The sequence below is a fragment of the Marmota monax genome, unplaced genomic scaffold (genome assembly GCF_021218885.2).
Source record: "Marmota monax isolate L192 unplaced genomic scaffold, Marmota_monax_Labrador192_F-V1.1 WCK01_AAM20220418_F8-fsc00055, whole genome shotgun sequence".
Classification (NCBI taxonomy): domain Eukaryota; kingdom Metazoa; phylum Chordata; class Mammalia; order Rodentia; family Sciuridae; genus Marmota; species Marmota monax.
In genome coordinates, this window is record NW_026695205.1 from 11,769,487 (window position 1) to 11,787,006 (window position 17,520).

General features: G+C 56.5%; 1 protein-coding gene and 1 long non-coding RNA gene across 7 annotated transcripts in view; one reads left to right on the top strand and one right to left on the bottom strand.

The window, feature by feature from the left end:
* Positions 1-1,582: 1,582 nt before the first annotated feature.
* On the top strand, positions 1,583-8,721 carry LOC124083537 (uncharacterized). The gene is made up of 5 exons (XR_006848787.2): positions 1,583-1,796; positions 4,012-4,547; positions 5,260-5,355; positions 6,608-6,762; positions 7,942-8,721. It is a non-coding gene; the product is annotated as an uncharacterized LOC124083537 (long non-coding RNA).
* Positions 8,722-11,371: 2,650 nt separating this feature from the next.
* Positions 11,372-17,520, bottom strand: part of Pbx1 (PBX homeobox 1) — a 231,494-nt gene continuing 225,345 nt past the window's right edge. For all 6 annotated transcript variants that reach the window (XR_009225463.1, XM_058574414.1, XM_046430263.2 and 3 more), the window contains one exon: positions 11,372-11,839. Coding sequence is in view for 4 of the 6 variants with exons in the window: in XM_046430263.2 (XP_046286219.1) it covers positions 11,747-11,839 (93 nt within the window). In the remaining 2 variants the exon portion in view is untranslated. The remainder of the gene's footprint in view (positions 11,840-17,520) is intronic.

The following is a 17,520-nucleotide window of genomic DNA, read 5'->3' on the forward strand; positions in this document are numbered from 1 at the left end:
TGGGTGGCAGATTGCGATTTAATGATCAGATTAAAATATGCTAAAGCAAACAAATAAATAAATAAAAAGCCCAGCAGCCTGGAGTGCCACAATTCATTCTGTGGGCAACAGAGGCTGGGCCTCCAGGGACCAGCTCGTAACTCACCCCCCAGGCGGGTTTAGGAGCCTGTTACTGTATGACCACCAGGAGAAACGGCTCTCTGAGAAAGATTTACACGGAATGGCACTGGAGCTGAAGGGCCCGTGAGCACAGGCGGGGAACTGCCAGGTCGGGGGCTCACAGCTGAAAGAGGGGCCTAACTCAGGCCTGCAGCCCGGGAGGCTGTCCCTCCCTTCTCTCCCAGGCCTCCAGGACCTCCACAACCCCACTCCCCACAGCTAGGGGGCTCCACCCAGGCAGCTGGACGTGGCTTGACCATCCCCCTTGCCCCGCACGGGCGTCCCCTCTGTCTTCATCTGCGCTAAGGGGAGAGGGTGTGGGTCTCTCCTCTCAGGATTCCCATCTTTGGTGGTGAGTTGGTCCTCTGTAAGCACATGCTGGGAGGAAGGGACCACAGTCCACATTCTTTGAGAACCACAGCCACTGTCCCTCCAGGGTCTGGTTGCAGGACCCCAGCAGATGCTCAAATCCAGACTACTGATTTTAAATAACTTCCTTACTTAACAAGTCACGGGGGCCACATGTAGCCTGCCCACATCCCCCTGTGTCCTTGAGATCATCTCTGGGGTCCTCATGGTACCAACACCATCTAATGCTGTGTCAGTAATTGCTACACTATTGTTTATGGAATAATGACAAAAAGGGTCGCTGCATGTTCAGTCTAGACACAGTTTTGAAAAAAAGGATTTGACGCCCAGGAAGGGGGAGTCCGAGCTGACTGAGTTTATGAAGGTAGGACCGGTGGGTACGGAGACCAACTGCACTCTGGGTGGTGCTCTGGGGTGATCATCCTCTACCTCTCTGGCCTCCTCCCCTTCCTCTGGGACGCTCCTTTGTTGTCCCAGGCCACCGCCAGTCCCAGTTCCTGTCAGCTCCCCTCCTGTCCCATAGCCCTGACGCCCGCGCCTCTCTCTGCCCAGGACTCGTCCTGTCATTACGTACGCGAAAGAACCCGGAGGCTGAGCTCGAGAGGCAGGTCCTGAGGCGCGGCTGCCCCTGCCGTCTAACCCACTTCTCCGGGGGAGACTCTCCTCGGGCCTCATAGCTCCTGCTCAGACCTCACCCCAGCTGCAGACTGACCCCGTGAGCTGTGGGGCGATGATGGACCCTCACAGACCCAGCACCTAGGAGCAGGACCAGGCCTTGCCTTACGCCCTCCATCCCAGCACGGGGACTCAGTGCACGGCAGGGGACATTTGGTGATGGAGGAGGACCCTGGCCCTCCCGTGACATTACCACCACCTCCCGCCCTTTGTCCTCCTCCTTGCAGGGTCTGTGGTCACTGTAGCTCCCGATCACCGTCATGCTGGAACGGAAGCCCGTCACGTGGCTCCCGCCAGGCCCCGCGTGGCTTGGACGCTGCCGCGTCTGAAGGAAGGGAAGGGGGAGTCCGAGGTAATCATTCACCTCCACCCTGGGGAGACTTCCTTCAGTCACACTGAGCACATGGTGCTCTTGTACCAAGAACAAATGTCAGACGCTCTGCCTGGGCCTTGGGGGACGGAACATGAGCAAGGGAGGAGGAAGTCAGTCAAAGGACAGAACTTCTGCTCGAGGACTGAGGAGTCAAGGAACAAATGTCACCCGGAGACCCCAGGGAGACAGCTTCGCGTCAGCAGCCACTGCTGCAGAAAGAGTAAGCACAGCTGACCACTCTCCAAGCCTCACTCTGCCTGGTGCCTGGTGTCCTCCACGGAGCCTCACTCTGCCCCCCAGCAAGACCCCCAGCCTCTGTGGGCCCCTGTCCTGGCTGGTACGAGAGCTGGGAGCAGCCATGAAGCTGTGTGCTGGGACACTGTCAGCAGGGTCTTCTGGGACACGTGTCTCCCGGCCTGGGGCTTTGGCCTCTGGTGAATTTCTGTGTTCACCTATTCATTTGGCAGCTGGGAGGAACGAGTCAGAGTTCACATTCTTTGAGAACCACAGCCACTGTCCCTCCTGTGAAGGCCCACTTGACAGGAAAAGTAAGCGTGGGAGGAGTTGTTCAGTCTCCAACTGCACCACGTCGGAGTCGGGATAACTTCTTATTCACCTTCGTATTCCCACAGAGCAGGAATTTTGTGGCCCGAGCTGGAATCCGTGTTCTCAGTTTGCAGGGGAGGCAGAGGGTGGAAGGCACCTCAGCTCAGTGGCCAGAGCCGGGGGGGGGGGGCAGGCAGAGGGCCTGGGGCAATAACCCCTGGGGACTGGGGCAGCGCACTGGGGCTGTGGTGTCTGTGCAACGTCACAGCAGGGAAAGCCACTCTGGGCAGGAAGAGCAAAGTCAAGTGGACATGGCTTACACTCGGGTTTCTCAGGGTCCTCACCACCGTCATCTTGGCCCCCAGTATGTAGCTGGAGCCCTGCCAGCGGGCCCCAAGGGTCTTGTGCTCTCGTCTGCCGGTGGGAATCCGCAGGTCAGCTGCTGGAACGGAGCCCCGTGTGGCGGGGAAGGTGCCAGGGCTCCTCCAGGCCTGGGGGCTTCCCATCAGACTGTCTTGACCTCGGGGCAGGGGTTCCTGCCAGCACTCGTCCCTCTCCTCGAGGTTAGATGGCATGCTCATGGCTTCCTGGGGCTTCCTGTTGTTCTGTCCTCTGAGGAGATGAGTTAGTTCAAGTCACCAACAGCAAGAGCCTTTCACGGTAACCCACATCTGTTCCCAGAAGCCCAGCCTGATCCTATTTCCTTTTGGTTCACGGCTTTGTTAATGGACTTCACAATTTCAAGTTCTCGCCCAAACTTGTCAATGATGAGCCATGGCCTTCATCCCCAAGGAGCCGGCGATTTCAGCTGGTTCTTGTCTGATCTTTAAGGTTCTGAGCGAGTCTTCTGTCCTGCTGGGGGGCAGAGGTGTGCCAGGCACCCAGGGTGGTCAGGCACATGCCTGCTCATTGCAGGATTCAGGCTTGGTCTGCGGACGGCTGCCTTCTAGTAATGGGCTCCCGTGTGCCAAACAGCCCCTGAGAGAGCAAGTCACCGACAGCAAGACCTAGGACAGGAGCCGCAGCGGAGTGGCGGCTGGCACAGAGGGGCATTGTCAATGCGGGCGAGTCCCAGGCGGGAGTGCGGTACTCTGAGCAGAGCAGCGAGGCTGAAGAGGCAGCTGTGCAGGCTGGAGCAGGCTGGTCTCGTGTCCTTGAGGGTCGAGAGGCTTGATGGGACTGGGATGAATCCGGGCGCCGACGGCGAGTGGTCAGTGATTGATGAGGTCACACTCTCTCCTTCTCTGGCACCAGTGCCGGGAGCCCTGTGTGAGCCACCAGGCTTTGTGGACACGCAGGAGGTCAGGGCTCTCCAGAGCCTCTGCTCACTGCCTCTTAGATGTGCCAGAGGCTGGCACAGAGGCCCGTCTTGCTTGCTGCCTACCCTGGGGTTCACATGAGCCCTGCGTTTTGAGAGCCAACTCCCTCTCAGCTCCTTGTACTGATGGCCAAGGAGCTGGAGATCCCTGGCCTTTGACTTGGATCTGAGGACTTTCAAACAGAGCCACAGCTGGCATCTGGAGGGCAGAGCTTCCCTTGAGGGGACTTTACCCTCCGGGCAGTTCACACATCCTCTCTCCCTCGGGATAGAAGCCCAGCGATGGCCAGCAGCGGGTGGGCAGCCAGAGCAATTCGCCTGTGGAGCTTGCTGCAGAGGCCTCACTGGTCCGGCCCAGCCCAGCTCTGGCCACCTCCCTCCTGACGTCAAGTGTCTGAAAACCCCAGTTTCCTGGCTCGGAGCTGGATGTTGGTGGCCTGGGTACCCCGCCAGCCTCGTCCAGCGCTTCCAGGTTCCGCAGCTGTGGTCACTTGGTGCTGCCTTAGATGTCTGCACTCAGCACGGGCAAACTGCTGCCTGGGCCTCACGGACTCCCCTCTTTCTTGTGCAGAAACACAGGATCCACGAAGGAGACACAAGTGGTCTTGGGAGTCGGCCGAGGAAGGCAGGTGAGCTCCTGTGAGACGTGAGGGGTGCAGAAACAGCTTTGTGCTCAGCCACGTTTTTGTCTGCAGACGTGGGGTGCTCTGTGGGTGTCTGTGTGCACACACGTGTGTGTTTTGACCCTGGGCTCTGGCGGTGGAAGAGCATTTCCTGATGCGGAGGATCATTGGGTGATCATTGGGAGGATCATAGGGTTAAGGGGACATGCTTCAGTGGCTGTTATGGTTCAGGTGTGGTGTCCCTGAGGGACCAACTGAGTGCTCCCTGGAGTCAGGTGGGGTGTGGCTGGAGGGGGTGGGCATTGGGGGCTGGCTTTGGGGTTTATATTTGTGTCTGGTAAATGGAGTCTTTCTCCCTCTGCGTTCTGATCATCATGTGAACTGCTTCCCTCTGCCACACGCTCCGCCATGATGTTCTGCCTCACCTCGAGCCCCAGCCCCGAGGAATGGAGCCTGCTGTCTGTGGACTGGGCCCTCCGACACTGTGAGTCACTAAATGAAGTTTTACTCCCCTAACATTGTTCTTAAGTCACAGCAGTGAAAAAGCTGACCAAAACAATGGTGTCCCCACAAACCCGAGGCGCCCAGACTACCCTGTCCATTGGAGCCGGGGTCACTCAGATTTTCAAGAGGAAAAGGGATCCATATTTTTTTTAAACCCATGGTTTTGTGACAGAGTAGGAGGTGGAGCAGTGAGTGAGGGGTCAGGGATGACGCCCTTGAGGCAGGGAGCGGGCAGCCATTTCTTCACAGGGGACGATGGTGGTAGCTGGATGGACAGACGAAGAGCAGAGGAAGAAGGAGGGGGAAAGAGGAGAGAAAAACGAAGACCCACCCAGAGCTAATGGCTCCCCACAGCGGGACCAGGAGGGGGGAGGACACCCTAACTGCTGCCAGGCCAGGGTGGCGGAGGTGCCCGTGCCACATGGGAGGCAACACTGATGACAGTCACACGTGAGCAGTGCCCAGGTGCCAGGTGTTGTTCCAAGGGCCTGCTGCAGGCTAGCTCAGTGTAAGACTCTGGGATGGACAGTGTCCACTCCATCCCATGAGAGGACGGAGACGGAGACGAAGCCATTGACCCACGGGCACGTGGCCGGCAGGGAGTGGGTAAAATGGGAGACACACGGGGCTGACTGTCCCCTCTCGGAAATGCGTGGGACCTGCAGTGGTTTTGATATTTTTTATCTCTTTAGATTTGGGAATATTTGAGTGTTTGGGGGGCTGGGACCCAAGTCCAAGTCCTGTCACCTGTCAATCACCTATCTCGGTCTCGGATTCGTAGCCTGGAGGTGAGTTTACGGTGTGTTTTTGTGTTGGTGCAGGGCGGTGCCCGTGGCATGAGGCCAGGTGTGGCACCATGCTCCTGCTCAGAGTCTGACTTTGGAGCATTGAGTGTTTCAGGATAGAGCTGCTCGGCCTCTAGGTGGTCTCTGCCCCTGGTTCCTGGCAGGGCAGCTAGATCCCTAGGGGTTTCCTGATGATAAGGACGATGGACCGAGCCTTGTTCTAGGGGAACTATTGGCAGGCCACAGATAGCTTCAGGACAGAGCTGGTGGCAGGAGGCACAAGCCTTGATTAGAAGCTCAGTGCCCTGAGCCTGTTCCCTCCAGCTCTGTAGTGAGGAGCTGGAGCTGGAGTGACTCTCCCGGGCCCTGAGTGGCTTAGCCAACGGTGGCCATGCTGGGACCCCACAAAGCCCCTACCCCACCAGCCGGGGTGGACACAGGTACCACAGGGAAGTGGTGCACCCAGCTCCACAGGGACAGTGGCTGCTCCCAGGGTCCCCTAGGCTCCCCGGAGACGCTGCTTCAGCTGGCTGTTCATTGGTGTCTTCAGAATGAAGGAGGAACTGTGAGTGTCCCTCCACTGGAGTCTTGGCTGGCTGTAGAACTGTGGGTGACCCCATGCCCAGGCTGGTCCTGACGTGAGGCAGTCCTGGGACTGAGCCCTCAGACGGACTCCACATGAAGAGGGTCAGGACTGAGTTGGATCCTAGGACACCCAGTGGGCCATGGAGAGCTGGAGAAGCGGTTGGTTGGGAAAACTCTCATTTGGTATCAGAAGTGACGTCAGCAAGAGCCTGGCAGGAGTAGAGCTGGGATTCAAGTCGTGGTCATCTGGTCCTTGGGAGCTCCATGATCAAACTGCAGGGCAGCTCAGGAGAAGGCATGCGGGATCCTGGGGGCAGCGCACTGAGCCATGCTCTGTGGGTCCCAGGCCTGGCACGCTCCCTGTAGCGGGAAGGGGCGTGGTCGGAGCTGCTAGCTCCATCAAAGGCTGCCAGATTAGGTCCGAAGGGAACAGGCAGCTCCCATTGAGGCCCTGGGGGTGCCCGTCAGGTCCTCAGAAGAGAGCCTTATGCTTTTGAAGCAGTGGAAAACTCAGCTTGTCCAGTGACAACAGTGGTGACTTGGTGCCACTGGGCTGAGTTTCTGTCATCCAGTTCCTACTGACCGAGATGGTGATGGGAATGAGGGCGTCAGTTCCGGGCACCTCAGCCTCTAGGACTCACTGGCTTCCCCGGGGCTCCCCTCCTCCTAGGAGAACAGCATGAAAGTGAGAAGCAGCACCCATCCAGAGGAGAAGCGCCCTTAGAGAGCCACCTACGGACAGCAGACGGGAAGGCTGCAGGCCAGGTGCAGCCTTAGCCATGGACACCTGGTGATGCCACTTGGTGACAGAACATCACCTCCAAGGTCAGTCTCGGTGGAGCAAAGAATTGGGAAAGGTGTTCCTGAGGGACGGCAGACAACAGGAAGCAGGCGGGCAGTCCTCTTGGGCCACCGCTGGAACACCTGAGGGCCACTCGTGGCCTAGGTTCCTTCCATGGAAACATCTGGGGAACCACAGTTTTCTTGGGACCTGATCATTGCAGGTCAAGAAAAGGAAAGCAGGGCCAGGGGGCAGACAGCCGTGGCAGAGGGACTAGAGGGCACCGTCTCAGACAATCCAGGGCTGGGTTGGCCCGCCCGCCCTCCTCTGTGGTGAGGTGAGGCCCCGAGGTCTGGCCCTGCTGCTGTGGCCTGGAGACCTTCACTGTGGCTGGGGCAGCAGTTTACCCACAGTTGACACCACCACAGGCCTGCTGGGGGCAGAGACTTGCCAGAAGAAATTTGCACAAAACACAAATATATACTGTTTTTTTTTTTTTGCAACAAAAGAAACTATTTATTTGGAATATGCATTACCAGTACAAATTAGGAGACTGTAAACCTACACCGTGTTAGTATCATTAGAGAACACAAAAGTTCAGTTGGAGCCCAAAGGGACAGAAGCCTGTGCTCTGGAAGCAGAGAAGCTTGACCTTTCCAAACAGAGCCGAGCTGTGCAGGCCTACACTCTGAAAAACAAGAGGGGGAGGGCGGAGGGAGCATGAACCAGCAACCAAAGGGCAGCGCTTCAGACGAGCGCCGGGGAGAGCGAGGTAACAGAGAAAAGGGGAAACACTGAGCAAAAGAAAAACATTCACAACAAATAAAGTTTCCAGAAGGCTTTGAGCTAGGGATGGAGACCGTGAAGGTGATGTGAGAAGGTCGTCCCTGTTCAGCGAGGACTTGCGCAGCCGCGGGTCCGCCGCCTGCTCCTGAAGCAGGGCCCTAGCCCTCTGCAGTTTTGCTTCGTTTTTCAGAAATTCTGGCTGCTTTCTGAACACCTAATTTGCTGAGTGAGGTCTGTTTAAGATTAAGTCCCTTCTGGATAACAGTGCTGCCTTTTATCCTATAACCAATAAGAATGCTCCGCACCAAGCCAGCTGCACGATTTTAAGCAGCCGTCCAGGTCGCAGGTCAACAAGATGGGCACTGTCAGGGACAGTGTCAGGGACATGACAGCATGAATCTGGCTCAGTATCTCACCAGTTCTCCACCCCAAATCAGGACTCCGGACCAGCAGCCAGCCTGGACCCAGGGTCTGCGTCCAGGCTGCTCTCTGTGGCCTCTGGTGCCCATCCCACGGCACCTCGCCGGCTGTCTGGAAGACCTCACGGAGCGTCACTCATCACAGAGAAAGCAAGCCCTCGGTCGAGGCACTCAGGACCAGCCCAGGCAAAACCCTCTGCCTACAGCGTAAAGAGACCCCTGGGCTCATTCTGCGGATTTTCAAAGAGCCCAAAGGAGCAGCAGGTCCTGGGCTTTCCTCAGGGCTCTGGAAGCGCAGGTGAGCCCGGCTTCCGCCTCGCTCCCCAGCTCAGCTGCACTCTGAAGCACAGGAGATCGGGGACAGGGACTGGACACTGCCATCTTTTCACATCACCTTGTGTACATGTTTAAGGAACAAAAACAGCAAGATCATAATCTTGACAATTAAAAAAGCCCCCACCCCCAAATAAACAAACTGAAAATAGCACAAAAAACTTTTTTTTTTCCTTTTTCTTTTTTCTTTTTTTTGGCATTTTAAAGAGCAGGAATAAAGAAAAGAAAGGAATTTATTTCTGGGTCTCAAAGTTAATAAACAATGATGTGTTAGGTTGTAACTATTAAGTTCACTATTCCAACCTTTTTTTTTTTTAGTTTACAAAATGAGTTACTGTCACTTTTAAACATCGTGAAACAAGAGATGGACGTGCACAATGACACTCTCCTAGCATCCTGACCTAACTCACAAATGCAAGGAAATGAAAGAAAAGTGGGAAACGAGGAACGCAGGTAGTTTGGTGTTAAAAACAAATGCAGGAACGATGCGCGACATCACAGAAAGGAGGGGACGTCCCCGCCCTGTTTCGCGTGCTATGAGGGTCATTTGTAAAATTTTTATTATAAACACTATTAAATTCAGACCGCTTTTTTGGTTTTTTCTTTATCTGAATATACAAGAACATTCATTATCAAATGTTCGTCATCAATACTACAAAGAATGAGACACAGTCGCAAGAAACAATGGGATATGTCAATAAAGCTGAAAGAATCATTGAGTTTTTTTTTTTTTAAGTTTTTTTTAAATTTGAGTTTCTGTAGTTTCATCTTTTTTGGTATCGAAGTCAGGTTTTTCTGGGCAGAAAAATAAAGAGCAGAAGGAAAGCGGGGGAAAGATGGGCGAGGGGAAAGGCCACCAGCTGGTAGAACCGCCACCACACAGGGACCTGCAGACAGGGTGGCCCGGGGACCGCCAGGCGACGGCTGGGTGCCGGGACCAGGGGCTGTGCCAGGGCAAGGTGGGCAGTCCCACCTCCAGGACCATCTGGGGGCATCTGCTGTGGGGGGGGGCGCGCCCCCACCTCCAGTAGGAACGGCAGGACCCCTGGGGACATTTGGTGTCTTGGGACTGGCCAGCGTATGTCCCAGGAAGCTGAGGTCCCGGTGGCTCTTCACCTCACACTGTCTGGCCGGCGGACCCCTCTGTGCTGGTGGGGAGATCTCCTGGCCACCATGCTGAAATGACGGTGGCTGGGAGGGGACCTCAGGAGGGTGTGGGACGGGAGGCGGCCTGGGGAAGTGCTGGGCCGGGAGTCACCAGAGTGATTCCTGCCAGGAGAAGAGCTCTGTGAGCCTCTGCTCTGAGCTGCTCACTGACCTAGGTGGCAGTCACCTGATCTGCATTGGGAACCCTCCTCTGTGCTGTGACCCAAGTCAAGCCTTGCTCCTGTGTGAGCACCTTCAGTCTATCCCTATCCCTGCCCCTGAGACACGGGGCCACGCGTCCTCACCCCGAGTTCCTCGAGGCTCCCCGAGGCCTGTCCGTCAGCCTGTTCTGACCTTGGCCTGGGGTAGCAGAGGCAGTCTCTCCTGACCTTCGTCCTCCAGCGTGGCTGCATCTGGCCAGCGTCCGCTCTGCACTGCCTTCAAGGCCCACACCCTTAAGCCTCCTGGGCAGCGTCCCCGTTCTGCAGAGCACACAGAGGGCTTCCTACTTAGTACTCAGTGCCAGGCACAGTCCCCCAGCCTCCTGGGCAGGCCTCCTCACCTCAGGGTCTTGACATCTCCCCGGAGCGGGGACAAGCACTTGCAAGGCCACGTATTGAATTTAAGTACGAGCTAACAGATCAGACCCTCGTCTTTAAATTTGGAAGCTTTTCTCTCCCATAGGAAGCCACAGAGACCAAAATCCAAATCAAAACCCGAGAGCACAACAGACAAGCCAAAAACCTCTACTACCAACTCTCTGTCATCATGGTGGTGACACAGGGGACTGAAGGAACCAGAAGTTAGGAAAAGAAAACCACTGTTGTCCCTACGTGCTACGAACCAGCTCATCTTGGGGATGCTGCTTCCCTGACTTCACGGATGGGGCGTGAGCACGTCAATCTCAGTCTCTCACAGACCTCCTGGGACCCAGCACAGCAACCTGTGTCCCGGGTGAAGACAATGCTGCCGCCTCCCACGTAACCCCCTTCCCGAGGTCAGCTGGCAGGTCAGCTGGGAAGAATGCAAGCCCAGGGGACATTTGAGAAGAGCTCTTGGCACCTGCTATTTTCTCTCAGACATTCCCAGGGAGGAGAAACCACTGAGATGATTTCCATGAAAACGCTACGATCCCTTCCCCTGGCTCTTGTCTCTTCAAATCAGGCCAGCAACAAGCTCACCTATAGCAGGAGGTCAGGGTCAGGACAGCTAATACACGGCACCTAGGGTGACAGCCAGCTACAACGGCGACCTCCATCCAGGACTTCCTGAGCGGACTGTGGCTCCCAAGAGCTCACGGTGGGGTAGAGGCTTCCACTGGACACTGATCTTCACCAGTGAGGTCCTGCCATGGCACTGGGGCACCTGCTGGTGGACCTGCTGGTTCCAGAGACCAGGTACTCACTGCTGGCCTGACAGTGACCTTCAGAACTGCCAATGCCCTTCCTGGCTGGCGGGCCAGAGCGTGGTGGCTGTGAGCGTGGGCGTTTGCTCAGATGGTCTTGGGAAAGCGCAGGTGAGACTGCGCCGTTGGCATGTGCCGTGTGTGCCTGGTGTGAAGGGACAGTCCACATGCTGCAGGACAGAGCCTTCTCCCCCTGACTGATGCTGTCATGGCTGTGCCCAGACCAGGCCCGTCCGCGGCCGGAGCTGAAGGTGGCTTCCTAAACGTTGAATGGTCCTAGAGAGTTTCTGCAACCAAGTGTTGGGGGATGGGGCAAAGCCTGAGGGGACCCTCCCTGGCTGCTCCCACCCCTCCCTACCCTGGACTTCCTGCCTGGGAACCCACGGGAGGCCGGAGGACAGTCCCCAGCACCCAGGGAACAGGAGGAGCCGAGGAGGCGGGAGGGGGGAGCAGGGCAGGTGGCTTTTCCTGCTCAGAGGTAGAGAGAGCAACAAGAGGAACGGGAGGACTGGCCGCCAGCACCAGGAGCAGGTCAGAGGGCATTCAGCTCCCCAAACCACAGCGTGAAGACAGACAAGCGCTTTTATTATTTTCTTTGTAATTTGCTTCCTTTCAAATTCCTCTAATTGTTGAAAGTATCCGTCAGTGATGTACTAGAGGGCAGGGACCCGGGGAGCCTAGGACAGAGGGAGGGGGCAGGAAGCCAGGCCGGCAGCTGGAGGCAGGGAGGGGCGCGTCTACCCAGAAACGAAGGGAAGAGAGTATAAAGAAGTGTCCAGATTGGCTGAGAGAGCATCCCAAAGAAGACAGGAGAGGAGACTCGTATTGTGTTTGCTGATTGCTTCGACCCCCGTCTGACGGCGCCAGTGTGGGGAGAGAAGCCCTCCCTCCGGCCCCTGCCCCAGGGGGCCCGGGGCCAGCGGGTGTGATGGCGGGAGATCAGTTGGAGGTATCGGAGTGCACGCTGCCAGGTCCTTCTGTGGGGGAGGTCACTGATGAAGGGGTAGTAGCATCCTGCCAACCTCCATTAGCCTGGAAGGAGAGAGGGAGAGAAGTGAGTCCTCTGTGAGCCGGGGGCTGGGCACCAGATGAGACAATGCGGAGGAGCCCGAGAGAAGGGCCCAGCACAAGGCACACTCATCCTGGCAGCTGCTGTTGGGGCGCTCGTATCCCCCACCCTGAGAGAGTTCAGACCCTCCGGGGCCCTGGGACTCAACGCCTGCGCCTCCCACTTGGGTGATATGCTTGACAACCCAAGCCTCTGTGACTGGGTCTCCGCCCCAGAGGAACGCCAGGGGTCCTGCAGGTCAAGAGGCCTGGGGTGGTGGGTTCTGACCTGGCTACAATTAGCTGTTGGCGGTGGGGAAGCATCTTCACTTCTGGGGCCTCCGTCTCCCCTTTAGAAAAAACAGGACGGTGGGCCCCAGGGCTCCTGAGTCCCTCCCCCAGGCTTCCCACCTGCTCTTGGGGTTCCAGGCCCCGTTCTCAAGCTCACTCCAGGCTGAACCTCATGCACGCGAGCCTGGCGCCTCCAGGTTCCCACGGGGACAGACCACAGCTTGCTGGAGCCGGGGCGTCGCTGCACCCCATGGAGTGGCAGGCCCTGAGGTGGGCCTTGGGAAGGGGGAGGCGATCCAGGCTCCACGGCAGCCAAAAGAGGGCGGCGGGGCACGGGGCTGGGCTCTGTGAGCAGACAGGAGAGCCATGGCCCGGGAAGCCAGGGCCTCCCTGGACCTGGGAGGTCGATCTTCTGAGGCTAGATCCAGAAGCACCCAGGCCGTGGACTCACTTAGTGACCCACCCTTTCAAAAAGCATCCCAGAACTCAGACAGTTGAAGAATGGTCATGGTCAACAGCTCCCAGCTGCCCCTGTGTCAAAGCCCTGAAGTAACCGGACGCAAGGCCTTCCCCGTCACTGAGCTCTTTGGAGCTAATATACCTCGACGCCGGGAACATCAATGTCGATTAGAGCGGGTGTTGGTGTTCCTGGTAAAATACTTTCTTTTGTTCTTTTCTTTCACCTGATTCTTTGAAAAACTTGGAACACAGGGCAGGCACTGCCATTCTCGTTTGGGAGGACCCCAGCTTCTCTTCTTGCTCCACCCACAGCACAGCAGAGTGCCGGACCGAGCCTGCAGAAGAGGAGCCGACTCCCCCCCTGGGGCAGAGGCTGTGCAGGCCTCCCGGCCTCTGACCCTCCATCCCCCGGCTTTGGTTTCCAGTGGCTCACCCCAGTGTGCTCCAGTTCCCCAGGAAACCCAGGCTTGCTACTCGGAGCAGCTCCCTCCAGGCACTCTGCAGGAGGGGAGGTTTGTCCACCGCATACTCAAGAGTAGCCCTGGGTACCAAAGGGCCCTCGCTCATCCTGGACAGTGTCAGGAGCACAGCTTGTCAGTGGTGGGTCCAGGAGCAACGTCCCCAGCTCCCACCTCCCTGCCCCCAATGCAGACGGCCAGCTCTCGCCCTCCCCACTGCCGGCTGTCTGTGATGGGGACGGGGCAGAGCACAGCGGGAAAAACAGAAGGCCCTCCCGTCCCCTGGGCGCCCAGACTCCTACAGCCGGATCCCAGGGCAGAAGGACTGCACTTCCTGCCAGAGGTCTGCGCAGGCAGTCGGTAGGGTGGCTTCCTTCCCCACCATGGCACCCATGTCCTCCTGCATGTCAGCTCAACTGGGGACAGCCACACTTTCCCAAAGAAGATCTTTAGTGTCAGTCATCTTTTTTTCTTGAAAAGTAAAATACCTGTATCTTATAATATTTGGAAAATATAAAAACATAAAAACAAAATCTTCAACACCCATAATTCTACAACTCAGATAATTACTATTAGCATTTTGATATCTGTCTATCTTAATAATCTTTTTATAGGTGTATGTCAACCAGATAGATGCTTAGATGACAGACAGACAGACAGGCAGGTGTGTATGGTGCGGGGGTGTGAGTGGGTGTTGGCTGAGTGCCGTGGGGTTTTAAGGAAACCTGATAAAACTTTTTGAGGTGGTGTCATGAAACAAATGGCTGGAAAGAGGGAAGTCCGGCACTTGAGCCTCAGCTGGTGAGTCAGGTGGGTAGGAAAGCCCACCGTGGTGCCTGGCACGAAGGAGTCTTATCACACTGGTCACAAATCACCACGTCACATCATGGAGCTGTACTATGGTCCATGGAAAGACAGTGGGGTGTCTGAGGGAGCCCCCGTGGCCTGCACAGCATGGTACTGAGGCCAGCCCTGAGGAGTAGCCCTGGGCAGGAGGAGGCAGGGCTTTCTATATCGCCCAGGACCTTCTGTGGGACTTCTGTGGGTTAAAATAGTACACATTTGAACTTTTTTCTTAGAAGTTCTGTTTCCTCAGGGCACAAAGTGCAGAGGGACGGAGACGTCACAGGTGACAGAGGCAGGAATGAGCTCCACCTCATATCAGAACTAGCCCTTGGGTTCAGCTAGTTGGAAGGTAGATAAAACCTCCTAACTCAGAGGTGAAACAAACCCCTCTACTGCTTCTCACTTCCTTCCACACACTCACACACACATGCACAGACGCCTCACATTTAGCGACCACCCATTCGGGGCGGCATGCCCCAGACCTTCCCTGTCAGCCGGGAGTCCCACATTCCCACAAACCCCCGTGGCCTGCACAGAGTGGGACTGCAGGTCTCCCTACCCCAGGACATGCCCTCTCACCCCCCACCTCTTGCCTCTTTAGGCCACGGTGGCCTCTGGGGTTCGAGCTCTTTCCTCGGGAGGTGTTCTATCCAGGGGTGCAGCCTCTCTGCCTTTCTGCCGCAACCTCTGCCTGGTCACGACAAACCCAGCTCAGCTGCTTCCCGTGAACTGCGCTCGCGGCTTCGCCCCCGTCCACCTCGAGGCAAGGCCTTCGGCGTGGTCCTGGGACACGACCTCGCTCACGCAGGTCAACCCTGGGGAGCAGTCCTCTCATGCTGCCCTGGCTGCCAGGGGATGTGACGTAGGAAGGTCTTGGTCTGTCTCTGGGCACAGTGGGAGGGGAGGAGGTCTCGTCAACGACTTGGGGTGGCAGGAAAGGAGGCCTTTGTTTCTATGTCTCTGTCCCTTCACTCTCTGATGCAAACTGTGCTTCAAAACAGACCTGCTCTCAAAATGCTAATGTCAGGGAGTCTACATTGGCACCCAGTGAGTGATCCTGTGGCTGGAAGCAAGATCCATCTGACTCCACACCTCCAGGCTCCACCTGGAAGCCTGCCGAGGGGGACGCGAAGGGAGCTTACCATGGGGACAGAATGTGGCATTTTTCCAAGAGCAGAAGGCCCGCGTCTTCAAAACCAGTCCAAGACCTTTTGGAACAAAATGTTCCAGAACAATAATGCCCATGTATTCCTGCCCTAATGGACATGTGATGTGGACAAGTTTAGCGGGAACTCTGTGTGGCTGAGAGGCACAGCAGAGGTGGCTGGAGCTAGCTGGGGCCAAGGCTGGGGCCAGGCAGGGCGGGAGGTCCACTGGTCTCTCCTGACAAACGGTAGGCCCAGAGGCAGCTCAAGCAGCTTCTTCCTTCTCTGCCACCCCCCTCAATGGGCACGGAGTGCCTGCAGCTGCCTCTCCTGGCTGCGGTTTGGCCACGGGGCTGGGAAGTGCTGCCCAGCTCTGCCCCTTTCTGCTTGTGCTGTGCACTAACCTTAGCAGCACCCCCTTGATGCAGAGGATCCATCACCTGAAGTGACAGCCCGAGTGGGGGCTGGCTCTGGGAAACTCTCATTCACAGCCCAGAAATACACTGAGGTGCGTGAACCGCTGATGTCAGCACTGGGCGAGCTGGTTGAGCAGCGGCAGATGCCATCGCGACAGAGGCCTTCGTGCACAGGGTGAGAGGGGCCGCTCCAGGCCCTCCATCACCCAGACGCCAGGGGCCACCACACCGTGCACACGCAGAGCCACTAGGGCCTTCCAGAGACCACGGCTCACAAGAGGGAGGCCACGCCCCAGATCCACATTGTTCTACCAAGCTCAGAGAAAACATTTTCCAGATCCGCTCAACACTTCCTGGAGGTTAAACGGAGAGCACTTACCAAGAGATGCTTTGGGGTGAAAAGACGCTCCTGGAGAGTCCCCTGAGGGTCCTCTTCTGACTCAAAGTTTCCCTGGAAATGTTACAGTGGTGATCTCCAGCTGTCACCAGAGGGATCTTTCAAAAATGTAAGCGTGACGATGTCACCCCCGGTTGTAGACCTCCAGTGGCTTCCCACTGGCCTCAGGACAAGGTTCAGTGTCCTTGGCTGTGTGCACTCTCCAGGCAACGCTCCCAGTCAGCACTTCAACCACAGGCGAGGACCTCCTGCAGCCGAGCCTGCTTCCCACTTCCTCTCAAGCCCAGTGCTCTCCCCATCCAGTTACACCCACTGACACTGGTCACCTTCCAGAGGGTCTGGACATCCCAGCAACCCTACCTGACCCCCGGCAGGGCCTCCTTCCCCTGCAGGCCCCTGATTCCCTCTGGGTCCCTGATGGCAATGCTGGGCCGCCATATTGCACCTGTGCCTTCCCAGGACTGTCTCAACTGCCAGACCCCGAGGCAGGGCCGTGACCTTCGTCTCTGGTTCCAAATGCCTGCCATAGCATCCGTTTTGATAACGCCTCTCGGGGGACAGAGGAAGAAGCAAGTGAACACACAGTGGACGGAAGCATTGTCCTCCACTGCGGAGGAGAAGCGTTGTCAGGTCCTGGCTCCACAGTTCCCGCGGACCTCATGGCAACCGCCGTGTCGGAAGCAGGGCCTGGTTCCCGGGCACTTTGGCAGCCAGACCCTGAACTCTTCTTACCAACTCGCCATGAGGGAGATCCGGCAGTGCACACTGTATTCTCATCAGGTGACTCTGATTGATTGATGTCTGCAAGGTTCTGTTTGTTTTCAGGGAAAATGGCTGAGAGAGATGGTGGACCCAGCTGCTGCAGATGTTATGGGCCAGGCTGCAGACTCCATGTTGCCCTGAGACTCCACGTCCCAGGGAAAGCCCCGCCTCGGTGCCCAGCAACAGTTCTTAGCATAACATGTTTGGCAACACAAAATGGCAATTCTTATCCAATGTGAAAGTGTTCTCTCTTTGGTGCCCATTTTTCTTGGACAGTGTATCCCGTCAGAGATTGATTGTCTGATGTTAGAAACCCTTCTCTAACTTGTTCTCAACTAGGGATGTTATGGACCACTCTCTTTTCTGCTTATAATCTCATGACATTTGTTTATGGTTTTGAATCATAGCAACATCCACTTGTGCTTTAATATGGTTTTGGACTATAAACGGTGTATTCAAACCCTGAGAGGGAGGTTGAAGGGTGTAGACTTGCTGCCTACTCCTGGGCCCACCAGCTGGTGGATCTAGATCACCAACTGGGGAATAAAGTTTCCTTCTCCTGCTTTAAGGTCCACTTGGTGATTCATTGCAATCTTGCTTTGACACAGAGACACAACTTCATGCACCAGCTCAACAGGAGGCACCATCCACAAGGGTATGAGGACTGTCAAGATGCTCATCCTGAAAGTTGCCCAGCCGCCACCTCAGGCCTATGGGAGCCGCAGGTGCATGGGAAGAAGCGGTTCCCAAGTGGCTGGTAGGAAATTATCTCCCTCCTTTTCTTTCCAGGGCTGAGACCCACAAGCAGGTTCAGCTTCTGCCTTAGGATCTGGGCATAAAGTTGGCACAGAAAGCACAAGTCACCCTGCTAAATTTGGATTTTAGATAAACA